The sequence below is a fragment of the Typopeltis vanoorti genome, chromosome 13 (genome assembly GCF_054136105.1).
Source record: "Typopeltis vanoorti isolate ZY-2024b chromosome 13, IOZ_Tvanoo_1.0, whole genome shotgun sequence".
Taxonomy (NCBI): Eukaryota; Metazoa; Arthropoda; class Arachnida; order Uropygi; family Thelyphonidae; genus Typopeltis; species Typopeltis vanoorti.
Genome location: NC_143561.1, coordinates 40,234,471 through 40,259,733, shown reverse-complemented (window position 1 = coordinate 40,259,733; position 25,263 = coordinate 40,234,471). Strand labels below are relative to the sequence as shown.

At 34.5% G+C, this 25,263-nt stretch overlaps 1 protein-coding gene across 1 annotated transcript in view; it reads right to left on the bottom strand.

The window, feature by feature from the left end:
* The window catches only part of Trp1 (translocation protein 1), a 147,209-nt gene that overhangs the window by 73,778 nt on the left and 48,168 nt on the right, over positions 1-25,263 (bottom strand). Inside the window, exons 3-4 of the mRNA XM_090402552.1 lie at positions 17,747-17,849; positions 6,335-6,518 (exon numbers count right to left, since the gene is read on the bottom strand). Of these exons, the coding sequence (XP_090258678.1) occupies positions 6,335-6,518; positions 17,747-17,849 (287 nt within the window). The remainder of the gene's footprint in view (positions 1-6,334; positions 6,519-17,746; positions 17,850-25,263) is intronic.

Sequence of the window (25,263 nt, the reverse complement as noted above, 5' to 3'; positions counted from 1 at the left end):
GTTTCAAATGACTGCATGGTGAAGTGTGAGTCTATGCGTGAGTGTAAATCAGGAGGAAGGTACTCTTAACTATATCGATTCCTATAGATGTTGGTTGTCCTCTGGGTCTATTTCCTGTCATCATGACATCAAACACCTAACTTTCTATCAGCACTGTTTAAATCACCATAAACCTGAGATTAGCTTTGCTCACACATGACCAAATTCTCTAATCAAGTTCTATCCTAATATATTTATTTTCAATATGATTCTTCCATTGATACTATCTGTTTATTCTCCTATTTTTGTCTCAGAATTCTCATATTTATGGTCTCCAGTTTCTGATTAACTGCTTTTCTAACTCAGCTTCCAGATTCCCTAATTAAAATTGGTTTGAATACTGCCTTGTATAAAGCTAGTTTAGTGTTTTGATTAAACTCTCATTCTATATAAATTTATTCGACTCCCAGATTGGCTTATTCTGTTGTCAATTTCTATACTAAATTTGCCATCTTCACTAAAAATTAGCTGAAATGCTTTGTAGGTTTTCTGTTTGGGATGTAAACGATATTTTCAATGTTTCTGCCTATTTTCATAATTTTTGTCTTTTTATTGCCGATTTTCATACCAAATTTCTTATAGAAGTTATTCGATTTAGTTAAGGAATCCTAAAGACTTGTACTGGATTTATTTAGAAGTATAACATCATCTGCATAAAGAGCTGAGATTAACATCTCCAATTTTGATATCAGGCTTAATGCCACTTTTCCCCTTGTGATTCATGTATATGATAAATAACAGAAAAGAGTGCACACTTGCTCATACCTGATTGAATAAGTGATGTACAAATTTGGCGTGAAGATCAGCAATGTTAGAATCATATTTTAAAGGAATTTGGCATTGTTATCATTCAGGAATGTGTGAAGAAAATTAATCTCAGATACAATGGTCACTTTGATGATGGTCTAGAAAAGGTCAAGACAACAAATGTTTGATGATATGGTGGCAAGTAAAAGACTCAGAAAAAGACCAATATCTAATAATTAGATCCTACATGCATCCAGATAGAAGTACTTTAGAAAATAAAAATATGAGCTGACAATATGGGAGTCTTGACAGATAAAATTAACTTTTTGGAAAATTGTTGATAAAAAGTTAGTAATAAATTTTTCATTTAGTGTCATCATGATAACCTGTACACTCCCTTGAAATACATATCGAGAATTTGATGACTTTTATGCACAATTTAGATTTCTTACATTTTTCTGTCTTCTCACAGACACATACCAACTCACTTAGAACTCTCAATATACTTTCCTATTTCCCATGAGAACTCTTTAATTTCTTGGATGAACCATGAAGTGTGGGTTTTCCTATTGTGGCTGAATCAGCGTTTTCAGATTATGCTACTAAGTCTCTAAGGTTACTGTTTGGAAACTACAATTCATCTCTGAAAGTTGAGCTACTTAAACTTTGAATGTGTTTTAAAACTTTAAAAAAAAATCTATTTAACTGTTTAATTATCTTTAATAAATTAAATAATAAGATGGTTGTATTTTTACACAATTTTTGTAATGAAATTTATGCAGGAATCATGACAGTTGCCAGAACATCTTATAGAAAAACATTGGATAGTCAAAGAATTTTTCATAGCCACTTTGCAAAATTATGCATTAATTAGAACATTACTCTAAGTTTCCATTTAAAAATGTTGCGACTAAGGTCAGTGAACAATTTCTGTTCTTGAGTTACTCAATTTCAGATTAATTCTTCGAATTTGGGAGGGAATTGCTGCTGATGATAATAAGGAGAATTATGACTGCACAAGGCTGAGATATAAAGAGAAAATAGTGTCAACGGTTTTGAAACAGTATGGTGTGAAGTGGAGGTGGATAGGATGAGAAATTTTGTTGGGCATTACTATAAGCCAGAGAAAGTTGAAGGTGAAGACAAATATATAAGCAATTTGGTTTAGTGAGAAGAGAAAGAAGATTTAATTTTATTTGTGGTGATACTGACTGTAATGAAGAGATACCAAGAGGGAAAAGGAAAATTAATTTGAGTTCTTAAGGGACAACTATCTTAGGCAATATGCAACACAGAGCACAAGAGGGTTGAAAGTCTTAGATCTAATCATATTCGAGGATAGGATGTCTAATCTTCCCACCGGTTGGAGAGTGATCATGAAATTATCACTATGCCAATTAATATGAGAAGCGCGAAGAAATGATATACGTGCACCTACAGTGCCAGTGATTATGAAAAAGCTTAGGAGACAACTAAGAGCTATAGCAGAAAGAGAAGTTGAGTGGAAAGGAGGCAGATACTGCTTGGCCAATGATCAAAAGCTATTTAACAGCAGCAATGTCTGAGTGTATTCCAAAGGTGTAAAATAAGGTAGGAGTAAAATGAATGAATGAAAAAGGTTAAGCATTAAATCTGGAAGAAAACACTGTGGAAGCAACACAATATGAATGCTGGTAATAATCAGTTGTGTAGGATATCTGCTATTTAGCAATATCAGATTATTTAACATTTTGTAATTTTTAGTGGTGGCTGATTTTGGAATAAATAAATAAAAAAAAAAGGAAAGGATAACTTAGTTTTATTTTATATGTAAACATTTCCTAAATGCATAACAAAAATGCATAATTTCTTGCAATCAGAAATTTCTTTACCAATGTTACATATAAGTGAAATCTTTGTATAGTTATGGCATGCCGTAAACTGTTTAATTGAGATATTTGTAAAACGGAAGCCTCTAATTTAATTTTTATTTCTGCAATTTAAACTTGAGAGAAGAAAATATTGAACTTTCTGATGATGTTTTCATCAGAAAGTTCAAAACACCATTAAAGAATTGTAATCTTGTTTACAACAAGTGAGGATTTTACTTTCATTTCACCACATGTTGCTTGCCGCAACAGCCAGTAGTGCGTGAAAAAGCTTGCATGAAGTTTGTACTTCTGAAGATAAAGTTGAATTAGTGTGGGACAATAACAGAACAGCTATTATGTGGATTAGAACAGAGAAAACATTCTGAAAAGTTGGAGGTTTAGGAAAGAAATATAGTTTAAAAGAATTCTTAAGCCAAAAAGGTGGAAAAGAGCATTATGGGGAAACAAACTTATCCCAAATTAATGGAGGAATTGCTTTCAAAGGAAGCTAAGTTGTGATGTAAATAAAAGTGATCTAGAGTTTCTTCTGAAGCAATAAAATAGTTCCTTTTGATATGTCATGCAGCAAATGTATTTCTAGTTAAATGTTGTGAACTGTGAACTGAAATCACTGTGAATCTGAAAGTAATAAACTTTTTGTACTTAGTACTTAGTGTATGCCCTTTTCTCTTTAGGAGAAAAGTTTTTATTTATAACGCAGATTTATATATAATACTTGTGAAACAAACATTTTACACACACTGTTAGCTTGACTGTTAAACCAATACCATAAATTTAAACTAACATTAATAGTTTGTAAATAAAGATATTATTTTTGAATTTTCTTTGTTTCTCACTCAATCTCTAAGTTGCTTAATTCTATAATAATATCCCAGATCTGAATTGTGATATTAGCTAAAAAGGTAATGAACCACTCAGGTACATATTACTCTGGTATATGTAACCAGGGACAATACATACAGTTGCATGCAGAGTACAAAAAAAGTAGGCCAGGAAGGTTACTGTTAATAAAGGTAGCAAAAGTGCACTGTGAATAGAAATTAGTCAAGTCAAAAAAAAAATCTTAGTGAGTTCTTTCAATATGTGTCAAGTAGAAGAAAAAATGACTATGGCAGGATAATGTTAGCTGATGACAATGGTAGATTGGTAACTGATACAGAGGATACCGTTGGATATAGAGGATATGTTGGATGAGGGCCTGATGGTGAGTATGCAGAAGGTATATGAGGAATTAAGTAAACTAGATGTTAATAAGACAGAACTTGACAATAAATCACTGAAAATTGTTACCAAGGTGCTCTAGGAAACTAATGGCATCCTTGGCACACACACTCCAACATGGATCTTGCAATAGAGCAAGTGTTAAAACAGTTGGAAGTGGGAAAAATTGTTACACTTCACAAAGGAAAGGGATAAGACTAGAGCTACAAATTATAAGACAATATGTCTGTCTGGAGCTATTAAGGTGTTAGAAATACTGGTGAAGACCAGGATTCAGAATTGGGTTGATAATAGTAGAATTTTCTATGATGGTCAGCATTTTTTTTTTTTTTTTTTTGGGGGGGGGGCATGTTTTAGCCATCTGCTTATGTACTACAACACACGGGAATGAATTCAGTGGATAAGGGAGAAGCATACTTGAATTTTTCAAAGGCCCTTGATAGACTGTCATGTAACAAGCTCTTAACTGAAACAGATGGGACTGAATAAGAGACTAGCAAGTTGGATAGGTAATTGACTGTCAGATAGGTATCAGCAGGAGGCATCTCAAAAGAGCAAGGTCACTAGCAGAGTATTACAAAGATCTCTTTTAGGGCCATTATTGTTTAATTTGTATGTTAATGATATTGGGACAGATTTAACTGGAGTTATGCAGTTGTTTGTGATGCAAAGTTGTGAAGAACTATGAGGAGCAGATATTGCTTTGCAGGAGAATCTCAATAGACTGTGTGATTGGAGCTATCCATTTAATGTTGCACGTTGCAGCATTAAACTGATAGCTTCAGTGGAGTCTTGAAATGGTATGCAAGGATAGAATGAAATATATAGAATTAATGGGAAAATGTTGAAGTGGAAATGGAAGAAATGACAGATTTGGGAGTGATGAACAGAGGCTTGAGTTTTAGGGATCGCATTGCTAAAATTGTTACATTACAACAGATTATTTCAATAATGAGGAGGACCTTGACATGTAGAAGTGAAGAGGTTATGGTTCCCTTGTAAACTCACTAGACAAAAAATTATGGAAAACGCTGATTGAAACATGTACATAATTTTAAAATTGACAAATGTAAAGAGTTATACATATCGGTAGAGTAAAACTGCTTGAATATGATTGTGCGTGTGTGCTTAATGCAGCTGTAGCATTCTATATTCTCTTTTATAGGTATAACGATGGGTCGTAAAGGTGATGTTACCATGTGGCAAAAGGGTGCCATTGTTTTTGGTCGAGAACATGGACATTCCTTGTAAGAGGTAGTGAGGATTGTTGGAGTGTTTGAATCCACAGTTAGTAGTGTTCATTGACAGTGGAAGAAGTATGGAAGCTATCACTGTAGGTGGAGGAACTGTGGTAGAAGCTCTATGATGACAAATCATAATCTTAGGCATTTGGGACTAGCAGCAGCTGAACATTTCCAGACTTATCAAGAACTGCTTCAACATCTCAGAAGTCACATATGGATGACTGTGTGCAGATTTATCACCTCATTTTTTTGGGGGGGGGAAGAGAAGGTTCACTAAGTTGGTTTCGGGTCTACAGAATGTGGGATATGAGGACAGATCGAGGGGAATGCAACTTGCAAAGCCTTGTAAATAGAAGAAGGAGAGAGGATATGATAGACATATAAGTTGACAAGGGGGTTGTTACTAAATTAATATGGAGGCAACTTTTCAAACAGTAGAGGGAGACAAGGATAGAAGAGGCCACTCCTGGAAGATGTATCAGGAGGCTATGAGCAAGGGAGTGAAGAGCAGTTGCTTTACGTGAAGTGTGGTTGTTGACCGGAATGCATTGCCTGAAGGGTAAATGAAACTGAATGGTTTAAGGGACTGTTCGATGATCTTTTTGCAGGAGAGTATGGACCTTCCACAATGAATCTTTTGACTCCACTAAGATCTAATGTTAATAGCAATAACTTAATCATAACATATGATTTTGAAATTACTTGAATAACTTAAAAATTGTTCACTGGCCTTAGAGGTTCAAGATTTAACTGTAAATGATGAGTAATAGGCTGCTCTGAAGAAAAAATTACATACGCAAAGATCATTATATAATGCATAATTCTGCAAAGTGACAATGAAAAATCCTTTTGACTATGCAAGGTTGTTCATAATAATTTTGTGGCAATCCCATGATTTCAGAATTGTGTAAATTTCAACACTAAAAATGAGGAAAGCGCCATATTAGACTATTAAATATAATAACATTCCTGCTTTTAAACATTTAAATTTGCATCAGTGATAACAGATGAAAAATATCAACACACACACACACACACATATATATATGTCTATTCCCCATGGGGGGGGGGGAGAAATAGGTATAAGGTCAGGACATTTTGTTATAGTGAGCAAGGTTGATTGCTCCAGTGAGTCTACGATAACAATATCCGTTGGTTTCATAAATTACATTATAAACATTTTATTTAACTATTAAAAATGAAAGCCTTTACTTTTTTTTCCTCCTTCTCATCCTGCTCCTGCTTCTTTTCTTTCCTTTCTTTTGGTTTTTGGTCTTTATCCTTATCATCTGTCATATTATCATCATCTTTTTCTTGATCTTTTTTTTTCTTTTTTTTCCCCTCCTTCTGAACAATTATCTTTTTTGCTCTGTGGAAAAACTTGTGGCGTAGCATTCTATATATATATATATAAAAAAAATACAATATTAGATTTCCATGGATCTATAGATTTGTTTCGCACATACTGATTTCAATTTCTTCCAAAGAAATATATTTTTTAAGATGGGAAAGCTGTATAACTGAGAGGAGACCTCCACATAGCCTTTAAAGGAATGTGGAGAACCGACCAGGGCTTCTGACCTAATATCCAATCCTCACCTTCTTGTGGTGCACCCTGTTGGGTATCTACTTGGATACTAAACGAACGAGGATGGGCTGGCAATTTGGGATTTAGCAGACCAAATTGTATTCTTATTGGCTTAAACCAAAACACAAAATGATGGTACAACATGGTAAAATTTCATGCCGCCTGGGGCATCGCCCGGTTAAACAAGGTCCCCATTGTTTTTGACAGTGAACCAGGGTGAACAGTGAAAAGTCAGCTACTAGAACAAATCTGAAAACACACCCCAACTCAAAATCACCAGAGTTAAAGATCGGTACTATCAACATAAGAAGCCTGAATGGCAAAGAAATGGAGCTAGCTGAGGAATTAGACCAGATCGACATAATAGGGGTTACTGAGACAAAAAAGACAAAAACTGGTGAGATCTTTCTGAGCAATAAATACAAAATATTATATTCAGGCAATGACAATAATGGAAAAGAAGGAATAGCCATAGTATTCAACACTAAATACGAGGCTAATCTTCTTGAATGGCAGGCAGTCGAGTAGAGTGATGTGGGCAAATATCAGAATGGGGAATTGGACAATGAGACTTATTTGTGCCTATGGTCCAACACAAGGTTCTACTAAGGTAGAAGTGGAGGAATTTTTTGATGATTTAGAGAAAGCAACTGACACAATGAAAAAGGAAAAGTTAGTCCTTGTTGGGGATCTAAATAGCAGAGTAGGAAATGATTGTTAGACATACAAAAATATTTGGGGAAAATTTGGAGAAAAGAGCAAAGCTAATAATAATGGCAAATACCTGTTGGATTTCTGCTCAGGACATGGACTGGTTATTACTAACACTATGTTCCAACATAAAAATGTGCACAAATTCACATGGAGAGAAGAGGCAAGGAATAAGAAAAGTCTCATTGACTATGTTATAGTTGATGGTGATGTTTTCTCCCTGGTGCAGGACACCAGCGTGTACAGAGGATTTGAAATTGGAAGCGATGTCTTGAGCAGGATAAAATTGAATTTCATATTGAAAACAGTAACATGTAAGAACGTTTTAAAGCGAATAAAAGTTGAGCAGCTCTCAGATGTGAACTGTAGACTAAAATACACAAAGATTATTGAAGAAAAAATGAAAGAGTTTGAGAACAGGACCCAAACTTTGGAGATTCAGTGGCAAGCCTTGAAGAAAACCCTGATTCATTCAGCCAGAGAGGCATGTGGTGAGATTGTCTGCAAGGATAGAAAAATCAGAACTCCATGGTGGACACAGGAAGTTAAAGAGGCAGTGAAGATAAAGAAGAAAGCATATCAAAAGTTCCTGGCAAATAAGTCAGTTTGTGCTCTTAGAGAATACAGAGACAAATGTAAGAAAGTGAAACACTGTGTAAAACTAGCTAAATAAAAGTCATGGGAGGACTTTGGCAAGAACATAGAAAATAAACATCAAGACGGTGGTAAGATATTCTGGAGGTTGTTGAAGAAGCTTAGAAATGGAGGAAAGAGTGCTGTAAAAGGAATCAGAAATGATGAAGGTGACATAAAAACTGGAGAAAAAGATATCCTTGAAGTATGGAGTAATTACTTTGAAAAATTGCTAAATGAAACAAGCAGTGATAGCGCAGTGGTAAAAAACACTCAACAGGCATACAGTAAGAAATAGATATCCATACTTGAAGTAGAAAAAGCCATCAAAGGCTTAAATGTGGAAAGGCAGCAGGAGTAGATGATATTCGACCAGAAATTCTGAAGTATGGTGGTATAAAAGTCTTACAGTGGCTGCACTGCATAGTTCAGAAAGCTTGAACAGAGGGACGAATTCCAAATGATTGGAGTAGAGGTCTAATAGTACCCCCATATATAAAAAGGGAAATAAAACTGAATGTGAGAATTATTTCCCTACTGCCAGGAACACTCAGTATGTCAGGTACATCCCTACTGCCAGGAACACTCAGTGGGTCAGGTATTTCCCTACTGAGTGTTCCTGGCAAGATCTATGCAAGTATACTTGAGAAACGGTTGAGAAGAATTGTGGAAGAAAAGCCTGGTGAAGAACAAGCAGGAATCAGGCCAAATAGAGGGTGTCAGGATCAGATCTTCAGTTCACGACAAATAGTCGAGAAAGCATGGGAATATAACAAAGATCTGTATTTAAGTTTTGTCGATCTGGAAAAGGCATATGACAAGGTACCAAGAGAGAAGCTATTCAACACGCTACAGTTATATGGTGTCAATGGGGCATTATATCAAGCAATACTTAGTCTTTATTTAAGTTGCAAGTCAGCAGTTAGAATTGAAGGAAGTACAGGAAGATGGTTTAATGTTAAATCTGGTGAGACAAGGATGAACATTATCCCCTCTGTTATTCATTATCTATATGGATCACATTATGAAGGAAAGTGATATTAAACATGATATCAGAAGTGGAGATGTTAATGTCAGCTCTTTCCTTTATGCGGACGATGTCATACTTCTAAATAAATCCGCTACAAGTTTGCAAGATTCCTTGACTAAATTGAATAACTGTTGTAATAGATATGGTATGAAGGTCAGCAATAAAAAGACAAAGTCAATGAAAATAGGTAGAATCGTTGTAAATGTCAACTGCGTTTTGAACTGAAAACCTGTGGAACAAGTAAAACATTTCAGCTAATTAGGCACGATTTTTAGTGAAGATGGTAAATTAAATATGGAAATAGACAACAGAATCAACAAAGCTGGTATGATAGGAACTCAACTGAATAAATTCATGTGGAATAAGAGAGAAATTAGTCAGAACATTAAATTAGCTGTATACAAGACAGTGTTCAAACCAGTTTTAACATGGATCTGAGAGCTGGGACAGAAGTAAAGCACTTGACCAAAGACTAGAGACCGCAGATATGAGAGTCCTGAGAAAGATTGGCATCAATGGCAATACCATATTAAAAACAAGGATATTAGGAAAGAACCTGACATTCTCAGCATCCAGGAATGCGTTAGCAGAGCTAATCTCAGGTGGTATGGTCACTTAAACAGAATGGGTGAGGAAAGATTAGCAAAACAAGTGTTCTCTGCCAGGTTGGCAGGAAAAACGACCCAGAGGAAGATCAAGCTATAGGTGGATTGATACAGTAGTACAAAGTGCCTTAGATCAAGGGTCGGCAACCTTTACAGACTCACGGCCACATTCAATTTTTATTTTTAATAATCAGGCCATAAGCATTTAATTAAGAGAAAATAGTGAGTGAAAAAAAATAATTTTTAAGTTATCAATTTTAATATATCAAACTTAAAAAACACAGAAATATTTAAAGTGTCAGATTACGAGATAAAGTATGATATTCTCGTAATGACGTCTAATATATTCTTTTATAACAGCAACAGTTTTATGACAAATAAGACAAAGGGGATTATCCTCATTTTCAATAAAGAAGTGCTTGCTGTTCTATTCATCATTAAACCTTCTTCCTTCATCTGCAATTTTATGCTTTCTTGAACCCATTTTTGAAATTATTTTTAAGAAAAATATATATCCTCTGAAAATAATAGTTGATATTATAGAATTATATTAAAATACGGACCAGGGAACGCGACTGAAACATGCCCCAAAATCTCGGTTTTCGTCGGATGAAGTCACCTGGTTAGTCACCCACACATGACTCACACGGTTGATTTGCGTCATTTTGCACAGTGATATCAAGAAGAATAGGTATAAAATTATTTTTAATTTATTATTCATATTATATTAAAAAAAAAAACAACAAGCTAATGCCTTCATAAAATGTATTATTTACATAACTTAGCATTTGTAAATAATATATGTAAATAATGGGCCACGTGCCATGTAAGTATGGTTAATCTTTTACGGGCTGCCAAAAAAGCATGTTTGCGCAGTCATTTGCCGACCCCTGCCTTAGACGATAGAAATATAAGATCTGATAATGTCGGAGTCTTGACAAGTAACAGACTGATTTGGAAGAAAATTGTAGATAGGAAGTTAGCAATGATGTAAATTTTTCATATAGTACTATCATATCCTGTACACCCCTTGAGGGTACATGTCAGGAATTTGATGACGATGATGAGAAAACTATCTGTAAGAAAGAATGTTTATTCATGTTATCATAAATAGAATTTAGCCTGATGTAGTTTCTAACTAATTAATTTTTTTTTTCCCCACTAGAGGTCATGCCTCTAGTAATGCCAGTAGAATAACCTGTGATCAAATCATTGTTTCTCTAGCTTACTGTATGTAATGTAACTCAGCTTGTCCTGTATATTTCTATATGCTCCAAATGATGATCTTAATATGAAGATCGAAACGTCGGGAAATTAAAAGTTATTTATAACATAGATGTAAAGTGCATAATTTCTAAAATGAATGTTGATCACAATGCAACACTAAAAGAAAGGATTATGATAATTCATGGAGATTAGACCCACAAACGATGCAATCAATACGGTAAGCTGAAGATTCATGTTTCTGGTTTGATCAATCGACTGGCTTTTTTTAAATGATGTAGGGACAGCAGTATCATTCCGAATTGCATCAAGCTAAATAGCAAATTCACCTCAACAAAGGTGCAATGAATATACCACCGCATGGAGAAAGCGCTACTCAGAGAACAGATCCAGGCTACTAGAAAGAATTTAGCCGTTACTCAAAGCCAGCTACAAAATGAAAAATCAGAACTTTCAAGCTACTTAAACACAGATATCTGGATGATCCTGGAAAAGATTAAGGACAACATGGCGAACCATATCCTTCAAACGCATAAAGAAAACTTCATTTCCAAATTTCGTAGACTAAAGGATCGACAAAACCAACGGACATATTCAAATTTCTCCACAGTGAATGATAACAACCAACCAGAAGCAAGAAACAACAGGAGCTACCAATTGCCTGCAGGTAACAGTAACAGTTAACCTATGCAACCACGCTTTAAACAAAGATGAACTCTCAATACTTAACAAAGGTCTAAATTTTGCCGTAGCACCCAGATCAATAAACAAACAGGAATTTATTTGTAATATTGAAAGAGGCTTAAGATTCATTCCAAATAACACAGCAGACAAAATACGTTTAGAAACCAACATTTTAAATCATAAAATCAAATCTGAACATCGTAATAACTAGAGCCAATAAAGGGAAGTGCCACCATTATTTTAAAAAAATAAGTCTGCTAGTCTTGGACAATAATACATACCAACTCGTTAACTACAACCCAACCAATAGAATAAAAAAGAAAACAAAGAAACTACTTAAATCAATTACCACATGGCCCGAAGATACGGTCAAAAAACTATTTTGCTCATTCCCCAAGAATTTACAGGTTACCAAAATTACACAAAGAAAACACACCACTCCAGCTGATAGTCGAAAGGATAGATAGCCCAAATTATCACTTAGCAAAGAAATTGGCAGCAACACTCAAGGAGTTGGTAGGTCATTCTCCCTCCTATATCAGAAAAACACAACACTTCATAAACATAATCAAAGACATTACATTAGAAAAAGATGATTTATTAGTCAGTTTTGACATCTCTGCCCTCTTTACGAATGTCCCAATCAATGACACAATCCTTCTTTTACAGAACAAATTCCATCTAGATATCACAGCGCTCTTTGCTCATGAATTACTTTCTGGTTATTTTGTATGGCAAAACGCTTTCTACCTACAAAAAGAAGGCCATGGGTTCGCCATTATCCCCCATCCCCATTGCTAACTTTTACATGACACATTTTGAGCAACATGCTATAGATTCCTCTCCTTTAAAACCCAAAGTCTGGCTTAGATACATTGACGATGTTTTTTGCTATCTGGTCCCATGGCTGTCAGACACTAGAACACATTCCTTAGCCACCTAAACAAACAACACAAACGGTTCACAATTGAGATTGAAAAATACAACACACTTCTGTTTCTAACACTTGTCACACATCTTCCTTCTGGCAATCTTTCCTTTACTGTTTGCTGGAAACCGACACATACTAGCCAATATATACACATAAACTCCTATCACCGCCCAACACAAAAACTAGGTGTCATTAATACTGTAAAAAAGCAGGGCTCTGAAGATCTGCTCCAGTGAACAAGCACTGAAAGACGAATTTAAAGTTATCAGCAATGCTTTTCAAAAAAATGGTTACAGCCAAAACACTATTAACAAAATTCTCTACAAGACAATAAAAAACAAAGATAAACCAGATTACAATAAAACTATAACCATTCCTTACATCAAAGGGGACATCAGATAAAATAAACATAATACTACAAAAATACAACCTGAAAGCCACCTTTAAACCTCCTGCAAAATTAAAAAGCTTACTCAACTCATCCAAAGACCTACTCCCTCCACTGGCCCACCCTGGAGTATACCGTGTTTATTGCACCTGTAACATACCATATATAGGTGAAACAAGATGCACAATTCCTATCAGACAAAAAGAACATAAATGACACATTAAATATAATGATTATGGTGAAGCTGGTCTTTCTGATCATGCCCTGAACACCTTACATAAATTGAATGGGAAAGCAATAGTTGTCTACATCACACCAAAACATGGTATGAACACAAATTTAAGGAAGCCTGTAAGATTATTATCAACCATCCCCAATCTGAACAATAATGATGGTCCAAAAATCCCAAACATATGGAAGGCACATATTCGGCCGACAGAACCTTCCTCTCTAAGAGTAACTATAAACAGGACTGTAGATAATCCAGGATCCTAAATCAAAAATAACAATTGTAATGCTAGAAATAGGACATTCATTGTTACTGAAAGAAAACTATCTGTAAGAAAGAATGTTTATTCATGTTATCATAAATAGAATTTAGTTTGATGTAGTTTCTAAATAATTACATTTTTTTTTTTTTTTTTTTTTTCCACTAGAGGTTATGTCAGTAGTATAACCTGTGATCAAATCATTGTTTCTCTAGCTTACTGTATGTAATGTAACTCAACTTGTCCTGTATATTTGTATATGCTCCAGGTGATGATCTTAATATGAAGATTGAAACGTCGTGAAATTAAGAGTTATTTATAACATGGTTGTAAAGTACATAATTTCTAAAATGAATGCTGATCACCGTGCAACACTAAAAGAAAGGATCAACCAGTCTACTTTTCAACTCTGATGAAACTGATACAATGTGTAAAATTAATCACGAGGAAGCTAAACAATAAGATAACTCTATATTATGTCTGCCAATTATGAATGTGTCATTAATTTCACATACATTCAACTTTAAAGTGAATGCAGCTTCAAAGATATTTCTCATACCACTGAGGATTCAAACCCAGGCCTTTCCCCCAAAACAGGACAGAGATTAATACACCTCTTGACAGTGTTAGAGGAGTTTTTTCCCCCCCTTTTACAGATTTGTCTGTTTGCTCGTAAAATATTTCAAGAAGACAGAAGCTGGTAAAATGATAATGGTAGTAGTTAGCTGCTTCAGCTATAATTCCAACTAAGGTCCTAAGACCATAAGGCATTAAAGTATCATTTTTTGTAATAGTTTTTCTGAAGAAGGACCTCTAAGATAAGGAATGGCAATTCTGTATACAGAATGTGTAATAGATTAATGTGAACTCCAATTCTTTCTATTATCTTTTCCTATTGAGTATTCCAGGCAGGGTCTGTTCATGAAGCATATTGGATTAAATAAAAAAAAAAGTGAAAAAGCAAGCTCTGCGGATTTTGAAAGACGTGTAATATTAGGTGGCAACAAAAATCTGTTCAAAACACTGCAACTTATTTCTTTCATCTTCCATAAGCTGTTCTTCATCTTATGTGAAAGTAGTAGATAATCTCAAAGAAGAATTTAGGTTGCTGGAGGTTCTCTTCACTCCTTTCTTTTTTTGCAATGGCTAATTTTTCTTTTGATGAACTTATAAATATGCAATTCTATTCAAGAACTTCTAGAGGACATTAATCTATTTGAAGCTGCAGACACTTCAACTCTGGAAGTGAAAAATTAAGAAGGGCAAGATGATTTTAATGCAACAGCAAAGCATGGAAGGCTTTTTGTTAAAACAGTTATGTAAATATTTTGACTATCTTGCCTGTAAGGCATAACTCTCCCATCCAAAAGAAAGAATTCTAGTGCATGAACCTTTGCTCAGCTTTTACAAAAGACCTCGTTTTCTAATTAAAGAATAAATACTTTTTTGGTCAGATAATTAAGTCTTCCATTTTCAGATAGTTCTAAACTTTCAACTGCTGACATGCTATGTATGCTTTTGTGACAAAGCACAATGACACATGAACTTGCATATACAGAATAGTAGTCCTCATTGTCTCATCCCTTAAATTTGTTTCCTTCAGTTTAAAAATACATAAAATTTTAGCCTTAATCATATAATTGGAACCACACATCAAAGACAAAGTTTTTTTTTTTTTAATCCTCACTTTCCTTGATGCACCTTATCTTACCTCTACCAAACTAGATAGTTCTTTGCCATATTTAAAATATCCTAAATCTTTAATAAAAGCCAATGAACATGTCCCTGGTCTTAGCCATGTCCCCTGGCTTTTATTAAAGGTTTAGGATATTCTGAAATTCAGTTGGAACTTGCATACATCTGTAACTTGGATGCATGATCAATCCTGTCTCACTGTGTTCATTTGTTTGTGTTCTTTTATTCAGCCTAATAAAGATATTTGTGAAGTACTATAATAATAATAATAATAGCATTCCATCACAAGTCCACCTGTAATAGTAATAGCATGAACTCCACAAATTACCCGTATTCATATTCATACTTGGACAGCATATGAAACTTACTATCAAATGCATTTGAAGTCTGCTTTATGATTATGAGGAAAAAACTACAGCAACTAGAGGAAACAATCCCAAAACCATAGGTTGAGACTTAATGCTGGAAAGAGAACAGCAGGTGAACCATATAATGAGCATCACCACAGTAGACAAAAACAACCTTTACAAAAAATTTCCCATGACATAAAGGTTGGTTGGTTGGTTTATATATATATATATATATATATATATATATATATATATATATATATATATATACACACACACACACACACACACATATCCAACTCTTAGATTTTCTTTCTCTTTTCTCTCATACTTTTTTTAATTTTGTATCATTTGTTAATATTTTACATATTTATACACAAACACCAAAGTACTGACATATTCACTATTATAATATGAAAGCTATTACAGCTTTACCAAGAAAGTTCCAGTTTAAAATAGTTTGCAGTGAATTCAACTAAATATTAGGCTGCAAGCTGCTAATAACACTAAGAATTCTGTCTTATGATCTTAGATGTTTTGAAATAAATGTCATGGTTAGGAACATAAAGACAATTTTTTTGGCAGATGTGCATTCTTTTTGCAAGACATGAAATACACATATTTAAATTAGAACTAATGTAATTCAAGCAATGAGATATACAAAAGATACTCTGAGGTAACTGAAATTAATAAAAACGTTGTTACAAAAATTCTAGAACATTTCTTGGCTACAGCTTATGCTCCCCCTCCCAACAGACTACCAAGTTATGGTTTCTTGCAGTGCTCCTTAGATATTTTTGGCAAAAAGCTTAGACACTTTTAAGAATAGAACAGATATTTTACTTGAATTTTAATCATGCCTTAGATAAATAAGAGGGCAAAGGATTACTTATCTCACACAAAGACAAAAAAAGCTGCCTGGGATACATAAATGGAACTGACATCCAATTAGCAAAAAGAGAAGAAAAAAAAGAACATGAACAAAAATGTGATGAAGGGGAGAAAATAAAGAAGAGACAGAAAAAAAGTAAATTTTTATTTTAAAATTGATTATTTTAATCAATTTAGTCCTCACTTGAATATCTACCTTTTTTCCAGATAAACAATCAATATAATTTTTAAAACAGACAGAATGGTGAAGAAGAATCAGATGCTATGTGAGCAATGGATGAAGAGCATATGAACTTTTTTTTTTCTGGACTGAGAAACAAATGAAAAATAACTAATATATCATTTGTCACTAAAAAATGTGGCAGCTCTTGGCAATAGAAATGTATGCCATTTAGTAGCCGGTGAGTAAGCGTAAAATCAAAATATCAAAGACCTAAATTGTACTAGCTGCAGTGTGGCCCAGTTAAACAAGGTCTCTGCTGTTTCAATTCAGGGAAGCAGGGAGAATAAGAATCAGATACTGGAAAAAAAACTGGAGAATTCCAGTAGTGGGCCTCTAAGGACTGTTTCTTGCTTTCCAACTCTCATTTTTTCTTGAATAATATTTGAATATTTAAGTCTACAGTTTACCTCCAAAAGTGTTCAAGTTGATTCTCTTTAAAACCTTTCTTACACACTTTTCGATATGATATTCAGTTATATCTTGCTGAAAGTCCCAACTGAAGCACCACAGACATTGTTATACTCGAGGAAGTTCATTAAAGCAAATGATCCACTCCAAACTGTTCCTGTGGTCCCCAAGAGTTTGTTATAGTGAGAACTGACTGTATAACTGAATTGTCCATTTTGTTGGCTGAATGGATAGCATCTCTATTCTCCAGCATACCGATTAATTCAAATTCTATGAATTTGAATCTCTTTAGATAAGAAATGGCATTCAATTTCTGGTGAAACCATTCTGCTTATTGGAGATTTGAAGCAGCTTAAAAAGTAATGTTTGGTCTCTAGAGAGGAGGTTCTGGATTATCTAATTTATAGTTCACCTTAGCACTAATATGAAATAGGTTTACAAATAATCATGGGCAAGACTGTCATAAAAAAGTTTCATGTTTTGAAAACTTCTTTTCAGGAAGTTACTGGCAATATAAACTAGCTTCATACTTCCATGAAAACAAGCAAAAACTGCAGAAAGGCAAAAAAAAAAATACTATAAAAGAGTCAAGTAGTAAACAAATGCATGAAGAGTACAAGAATGAAAGAGCAAATGAATGGAATCAAAAGATACTACTAAAGAGTAAGGTTGGTAAACCGAGTTCCATAAATGTTTTGACTTGGCAATTATTTCAGTTTACTGTTTTATTTTACTTTTATTTCATACTTGAAGTATCTCACAGAAAAACACTTACTGGTCCATGAAAGAAGCCACAGATTCTCGGGTGGTGAAGCTGATATCTTTTTCTTTCCCTGATGACCATGGAGAATCAAGTAAACAGTCCACAGCTTTTGAAGCTTCATAATAAAAATAAAATTATTATAAAATTTCCACTTATATTAAAACAAAGCATTTTTTTAAAAAAAAATTTTACCAGTCATTGAGATATAGATTCTTATTGGAAATTAAACATTAAATAAGCAGTATATGAAACAATAAAGGACTTGAAACTGAAAAACAAAATGAAACTCTGGTATACTCAAGAAATAAAAGCACAATCGGAAAAAAAAAAGGAAAAAAAAAGAGGCATTTAATAAACATTTACAACACTAATATAGCCAAAATATGAAGAATAACAAATAAGAAATGAAATAAATCACAAAATAATACTTATTAAAAAAAAAAAAAATGTTGGAACACGACATACAGAACACAGCAATGAGAATCGAGAATGATATGAAATCAAAGAAAAGAAATCTATGAATAAATATATCAGTCAAAGAAAGAGAAGTGGGAAAATTATTTTACAAAATTACATGAAGGCAAAGAAGAAATAATATAAAAAATATAAGAGCCAGATTAAACATGCACATAATCTAAATAACAGTCTTCCTCAAAACTGAAAAATTGGAAATCAGCTAGAAACTGGTGGAATTTTGATGAAATGTTAAAATATGGAGGTAAAGAAACTGAAATGTAATTAAACATACCTTTAAGAAATGACAGATCCCAACAAATGGAATATGAAGGGAATAACATCTGAATTTTTGTTTTTAAAGCAGAAACAAAAGTGATATAACAAAGGAATATTAATAAATATTAACCAATATTTATGTTTTTCACTCAGAGAAAGCTCTCAAAATCCAATAACAGGCTGCCCTGAAGGTACTAGCATGACAAACCAAATTATTGAAACAAAGACACACACACATGTATATATATATGTATTTGTTTCAATGGAGTACACACACACACACACACCCAAGATGTGATTTCCTCACAAAGTGGATGAGATATGGGATCATAGGGTGTTCAAGAACACATTGCAAAGACTGTACATCATACTGCTGATATGATAAAAAGTAGATTGGCATGTATGAATAAGGAGATGGTGTCTCTACATCAGGCATTGATCAGAACACACATAAACCATCGTGCTCAGATTTGGTTGCCTTGTTTTCACTCTGAAATGAAAATAGACGATCCAGAGATGAATAACCAAGGTGATATCAGTACTATGGAGTGCCAATTATACAAGGCAGTTGAAAGAATGTAGATTGCAAAGCTTAGAGAATAGGAGAAAAAAATAGGTGATACGATAGACCTTCAAGATAGTTAAGGGATTTTACCAGATTAATAAAGGAGGGATTATTATAAAAGGAGTGGAGAGAGTCATTGAATGAATGCAAGGCTATCCCTTGAATTGTAAAGACGTGGTGAAAGAAGGGTGTGCAAGGAGTAGATTTTTTTACATGGAAGGCAGTGGGTGAGTGAAACACATTGGCCAAATAGCAAACACATCATCAATGTAGTGTAGCCAAGAGACTTATTTTACATGGAAAGGGAAAATATACAAGCAATTAGATGGGACAGCTATGGGATCCCCCCTTTCTCTCCCTCCCCCCTTAGTCAACTTCTACATAGAACATCTGGAAAATCTAGCTATCAACACAGCCACTCTCAAACCTAGTCTCTGGCAACACTATGTTGATGATGTGTTTGCTATTTGGCCACATGGCCCAGACACATTGAATACATTTTTAGTGCATCTAAATAGCCAGCACCCTAAAATCCACTTTACAATGGAACTAGAAGCCAATGACTGCCTGCCCTCCTTGGACACAATGATCACACATCTTCCAGAAGGTTCCTTATCATTTTCAGTTTATAGAAAACCACACACATACAGGGAGATATTTACACAAATAATCACACCATCACCATTCTCAACAATATGGTATCTTAAAAACGCTAACCCATAGAGCTAGAGTAATCTGTTCCAATGACATTGCTCTCACTGCTGAACTTTCTCACCTGTGCCACACCTTCCTAACCAATGGCTATAATCCCCATACGATACACAAAATACTAAATGCTACCCAGAAATCCCCCCACACACACACACACTATATCACAGAAGACTACAACAAAACTATCACCATCCCGTACATCAAAAGCACATCTGAAAAGATATCTAGGGTGCTTAACAAACACCAACTGCACACCGTATTTAAACCTTATGTGAAATTGGCAACTCTCATCCGTTCACCTAAGGACAGATTCACTCCTTTATCACATCCAGGAGTCTATGAAGTCTGTTCTTGTCATCGAGCCTACTATGGACAGACAAGAAGAACTGTGGACATCCGCCTCAGTGAACACAAAAAATATCTCTGGCACTTTCGCTATGGCATGTCGGGTCTGGCAGACCATGCTTTGGATACACCAGCACACAGGATCAATTGGAAAAAAACAAAAGTGCTGCACAGAAACTTCTACAAATCAGAGAGGTTGTTCCTGGAATCAACAGAAGCCTTAAAACATACTCCAAACCTTAACAAGTATGGCTGTATAAATCTACCAAACATTTGGGAGACAGTCATCCTAAGACCAAATTAATATTTATTTATTTTAATTTTATTTATTTAAAAACTTTCAAGGACTACTATATTTTTTTCAAAACTTTGGACTACTTTTTTTTTTTTTTTTTTTTAAACTTAGATGGCGCCATGTTAGGATTTTAGTCTTGTGTTGCACGCTGCAATTACTTATACTAGCCCCACTGTTACACCGAATTGGGGTTGTCTCGCATTTGTAACAAACTTTGTGTGCTCTGAAGATGCTGGATATAATACCAGCGAAATATTAACTTTTAAGTTAATAAATAGTTATTTTCTTATCAATCTGTGTAAGCATCAATACTGTTTAAATCCAATTCAACATTTTAAAGGAAAATTTTAATTTTGCAAGAAAATAAGTACAAAAATTACACTCCAACTTTACCTAATCATTTATATGTGCTCCTCTATTCCTAAGTTCATTAATTCGCTCAGGCATGGAGGACTCTACCAATGTAGAACACATTTGATTTCTGCACCTTGAAACCATACTTTATAATGAATTGTATTAAGTTATCCTCTGTATTACAATTTAATTTTCTAAATCTCTTTTTCACTATGGCCACAAATTTTCTATTAGTTTAATGTCAGGAGAGTTACCTGGCCACTGAAGCAATTGGATGGTGTGATTTTTGAGGAACTCTTTCATTTTTTTTTGAAGTATGACATGGAGTGAGAAGATGAGTTCTTTATCTTTCTGGATCTGTGGGACTGCTCTTTTCTCCAATATTTTTATGTATTGGAGAAAATACATAATATATTTTCTATTATATAAAATACATAATAAATTACTGCTGTGTCATCACACTGTCAACAGGCACAAGTGATCCTGTATCGTGTGTATAAAACAATTCCAGAAGGGTTGTTTTACACATACAGTAAAGCTGAGTGTTTAAGGAGCTTGTTGAAGGTGGGCGAGAGAAGTCTTCTCAGCTGCTAATTTGCAAACATAGGGTGCTTGCTCTCCTTGGACAAAGAAATTGCTCTCATCTGGGAAAATGACCGTCTTCCAGTTCTCAACAGTCCAATCTTTGTACACTTTTGTCCACTAGAACCTCCTATCCTGCATAGCCTTCATCAACAGTTGTTTCTTTTTTTTTTTTTGGTCTGTGAGCAGTCTGTCCTGCTTCCAACAATTTTTGACAGACTGTCATGTCAGAAACATTAATCCCACTAGCTGCCAAATCTCTGTTTAAGTCTACAACAGACAATCTTGGATTTATTTTGCCTTGAGTAAGTTTATCTGAAAAGGATACCTTTTCAGATACCCTTCAGAAAAGATATCTGAAAAGAAGACAGATACCTTTTCAGGAGAAAAGGTATCTGTCTCTCTAAATCTCTTTAAAATTGCATTAATAGTACTCAAATCAACACCACGCTTGTTGGAATTTGTCTTTGAGTCATGAGTTGTGTGCTGAGAAAGAGTACATATTTTTGAACACACTTTCTTGGAGATGTATACATTTTATAGCTACACAAAATGAATAAAGCATTATGAATGTCAACTTCTGACATTATTAAAAATGCACATTATCAATAAACATTGTAGAGACAGAGAAACACGCAGAACTCAACCAAAATAGTCAACTTAAAACCAAAATTGAAAATAGAAAAAGAAACCAAAACTATTGTGAACTGAAAAAACAAAAAAAAAATAAAAAAAACAAAAATTTGGTGAAAATTCGGCTCTTGTTTGGATTAATTTGTTCGCTACTGTACCACTTTTTTGATAACCTAAGGATGCTGTGAATAAGAGGATGCCCAAATCGGTCATCCTCTTATCCACACTAATATTTTATAATCCAATCTCATATTCTCCAATTTATACAACAGTCTTCCATGCTATATTCTGTCAAAAGCCTTAGCAAAATCCAAAAGAGTATCATGATGTACCCATTCCCCCTTGTTTAACTCAATGGTGACATTACTATAGAGTGTGAGCAAGTAGTTCAAACATGACCTTCCCTTAGTAACTCATGCTGTTCATTGCAAAGTAGAGATTCTTTGTCAACCCATTTCTAAATGCAAAGCCTAACAACTTTTCAAAATCTTAACCACCACTCCAGAGATACTGCTAGGTTGATAGCCGGATACATCAGTCTTTGTACCACCCTTGTGCAATAGGATTATCATATGCCCTTTCCACTCCTATGAAACCTTCTTGTTCTGAGACTCAAATTATCTGGTCAAAGAAATAGCCAGTTCAGCCGAACACACTTTTAGCATTGATGCTGATATCCCATCAGTTCCTACTGCTGAATTCTTATTATGTTGTTAGTTAAGTGGGTCCTCCATGATGAGTCGCCAACTCTGTGGAGGTTACTGTAATAATATAGCAATACAAACATGCAGTAACTCTCTATAAGGAAAGGGTTTAAAAAGGTGCTCTTTAAGTCCATTTTAATTTAACATAATCATTGATTGAAATTCAGAAAACTGAAGATATGGAAATTAAATAGAATAAAAATAAATTCAAGTTTATTGGATATGCTGGGCATGTAATGTTACTTGCAGGAAATGAAGACAACCTCCAAAGGCAATTATTTAAATTAGATGCAAAGCAGTTGTAACATGAAAATGTTAACAGAGAAATTGAAAATAATGATAACTGCCAAAGAGTTAATAAGATGTAAACTGGAACTACATGGAAAAATACGGGAAGTCATCGTCATCATCATCAGCAAATTCCTCACATGTACCCTCAGGGGGGGGGGGGGTGTACAGGATATGATAGTACATCATGAAAAATTTATATCATTACTAACTTTCTATCTACAATTTTCCTCCAAATCAGCCTGTTACTTGTTAAGACTCCAATATTATCATTATCAGATCTTATATTTCTATCTTCTAAAGCACATTGTACCGTATCAATCCACCTATATCTTGGTCTTCCTCTGGGTCGTTTTCCTGCCAACAGAGAACACTTGTTTTGCTAATCTTTCCTCACCCATTCTGTTTAAGTGACCATACCACCTGAGATTAGCTCTACCAATGCATTCCTGGATGATAACAATATCAAGTTCTTTCCTAATATCCTTGTTTTTAATATGAAATTGCAACTGATGCCATCTGTTCATGACTCTAATCTTTCTCAGGACTCTCATATCTACGGTCTCTAGTCTTTGGTCAAGTGTTTTACTCCTAACCCAGCTCTCAGATCCATAAGTTAAAACTGTCTTGTATACAGCTGATTTAGAGTTCCAACTAATATCTTTCTTATTCCATATGAATTTATTCAATTGACTTCCTACAAGCTTTGCTGATTATGTTGTCTATTTCTATATTTAATTTACCATCTTCACTAAAAATCGTGCCTAAGTAGCTGAAATGTTGTAATTGTTTCACAGGTTCCCCGTTCACAACACAGTTGACATTTTCAACAACTCTACCTATTTTCATTGTCTTTCCCTTTAAAATGCTGACCTTCATACCATATCTATTACAACAGTTATTCAATTTAATCAGGAATCTTGCAAACTTGTAGTGGATTTATTTAGAAGTATAACATCATCCGCATAAAGCAAAGAGCTGACATTAACATCTCCAATTCTGATATCATGTTTAATACCCCTTTCCTTCATAATGTGATCCATATAGATAATGAATAACAGAGGGGATAATGTACATCCTTGTCTCACACCAGATTTAACATTAAACCATCTTCCTGTACTTCCTTCAATTAACTGCTGACTTACAACTCAAATACAGACTAAGTATTGCTTGATATAATGCCCCATTAACACCATATAACTGCAGCATTTGGAATAGCTTCTCTCTCTTGGCACCTAGTCATATGCCTTTTCCAGATCTACAAAACTTAAATACAGATCTTTGTTATATTCCCATGCTTTCTCAACTATTTGTCTTAAAGTGAAGATCTGATCCTGACAGCCTCTATTTCACCTGAATCCAGCTTGTTCTTCACCAAGCTTTTCTTCCACAATTCTTCTCAACCGTTTCTCAAGTATACTTGCGTAGATCTTGCCAGGAACACTCAGTAGGGAAATACCTCTGTAATTCTCACATTCAGTTTTATTTCTCTTTTTATATATGGGTACTATTAGAGCTCTACTCCAATCATTGGGAATTCATCCCTCTGTCCAGGCTTTCTAAACTCTGCAGTGCAGCCACTGTAAGGCTTTCATACCACCATACTTCAGCATTTCTGGTCGAATATCATCTACTCCTGCTGCCTTTCCACATTTTAAGCCTTTGATGGCTTTTTCTACTTCAAGTATGGACATGTATTCCTGACTGCATGCCTGTTGAGCGTTTTTTTTTACCACTGTGCTATCACTGCTTGTTTCATTTAGCAATTTTTCGAAGTAATTACTCCATACTTCAAGGATATCTTTTTCTCCTGTTTTCATGTCACCTTTATCATCTCTAACTCCTTTTACAGCACTCTTTCGTCTGTTTCTAAGCTTCTTCAAAAACCTCCAGAATATCTTACCACCTTCTTGATGTTTATTTTCTATATTCTTGCCAAAGTTCTCCCATGACTTTTGTTTAGCTAGTTTTACACAGTTTTTAGCTTTTTTACATTTGTCTCTGTATTCTAGAAGAGCATAAGCTGACTTATTTGCCAGGAACTTTTGACATGCTTCCTTCTTTTCCTTCACTGCCTCTTTAACTTCCTGTGTCCAACATGGGTTTCTGATTTTTCTATCCTTGCAGACAACCTCACCACATGCCTCTCTGGCTCAATCAATCAGGGTTTTCTTCAAGGCTTGCCACTGAATCTCAAAGGTTTGGCTCCTGTTCTCAAACTCTTTCCTTTTTTCTTCAATAATCTTTGTGTATTTTAGTCTACAGTTCACATCTGAGAGTTGCTCAACTTTTATTCGCTTTAAAACTTTCTTACATGTCA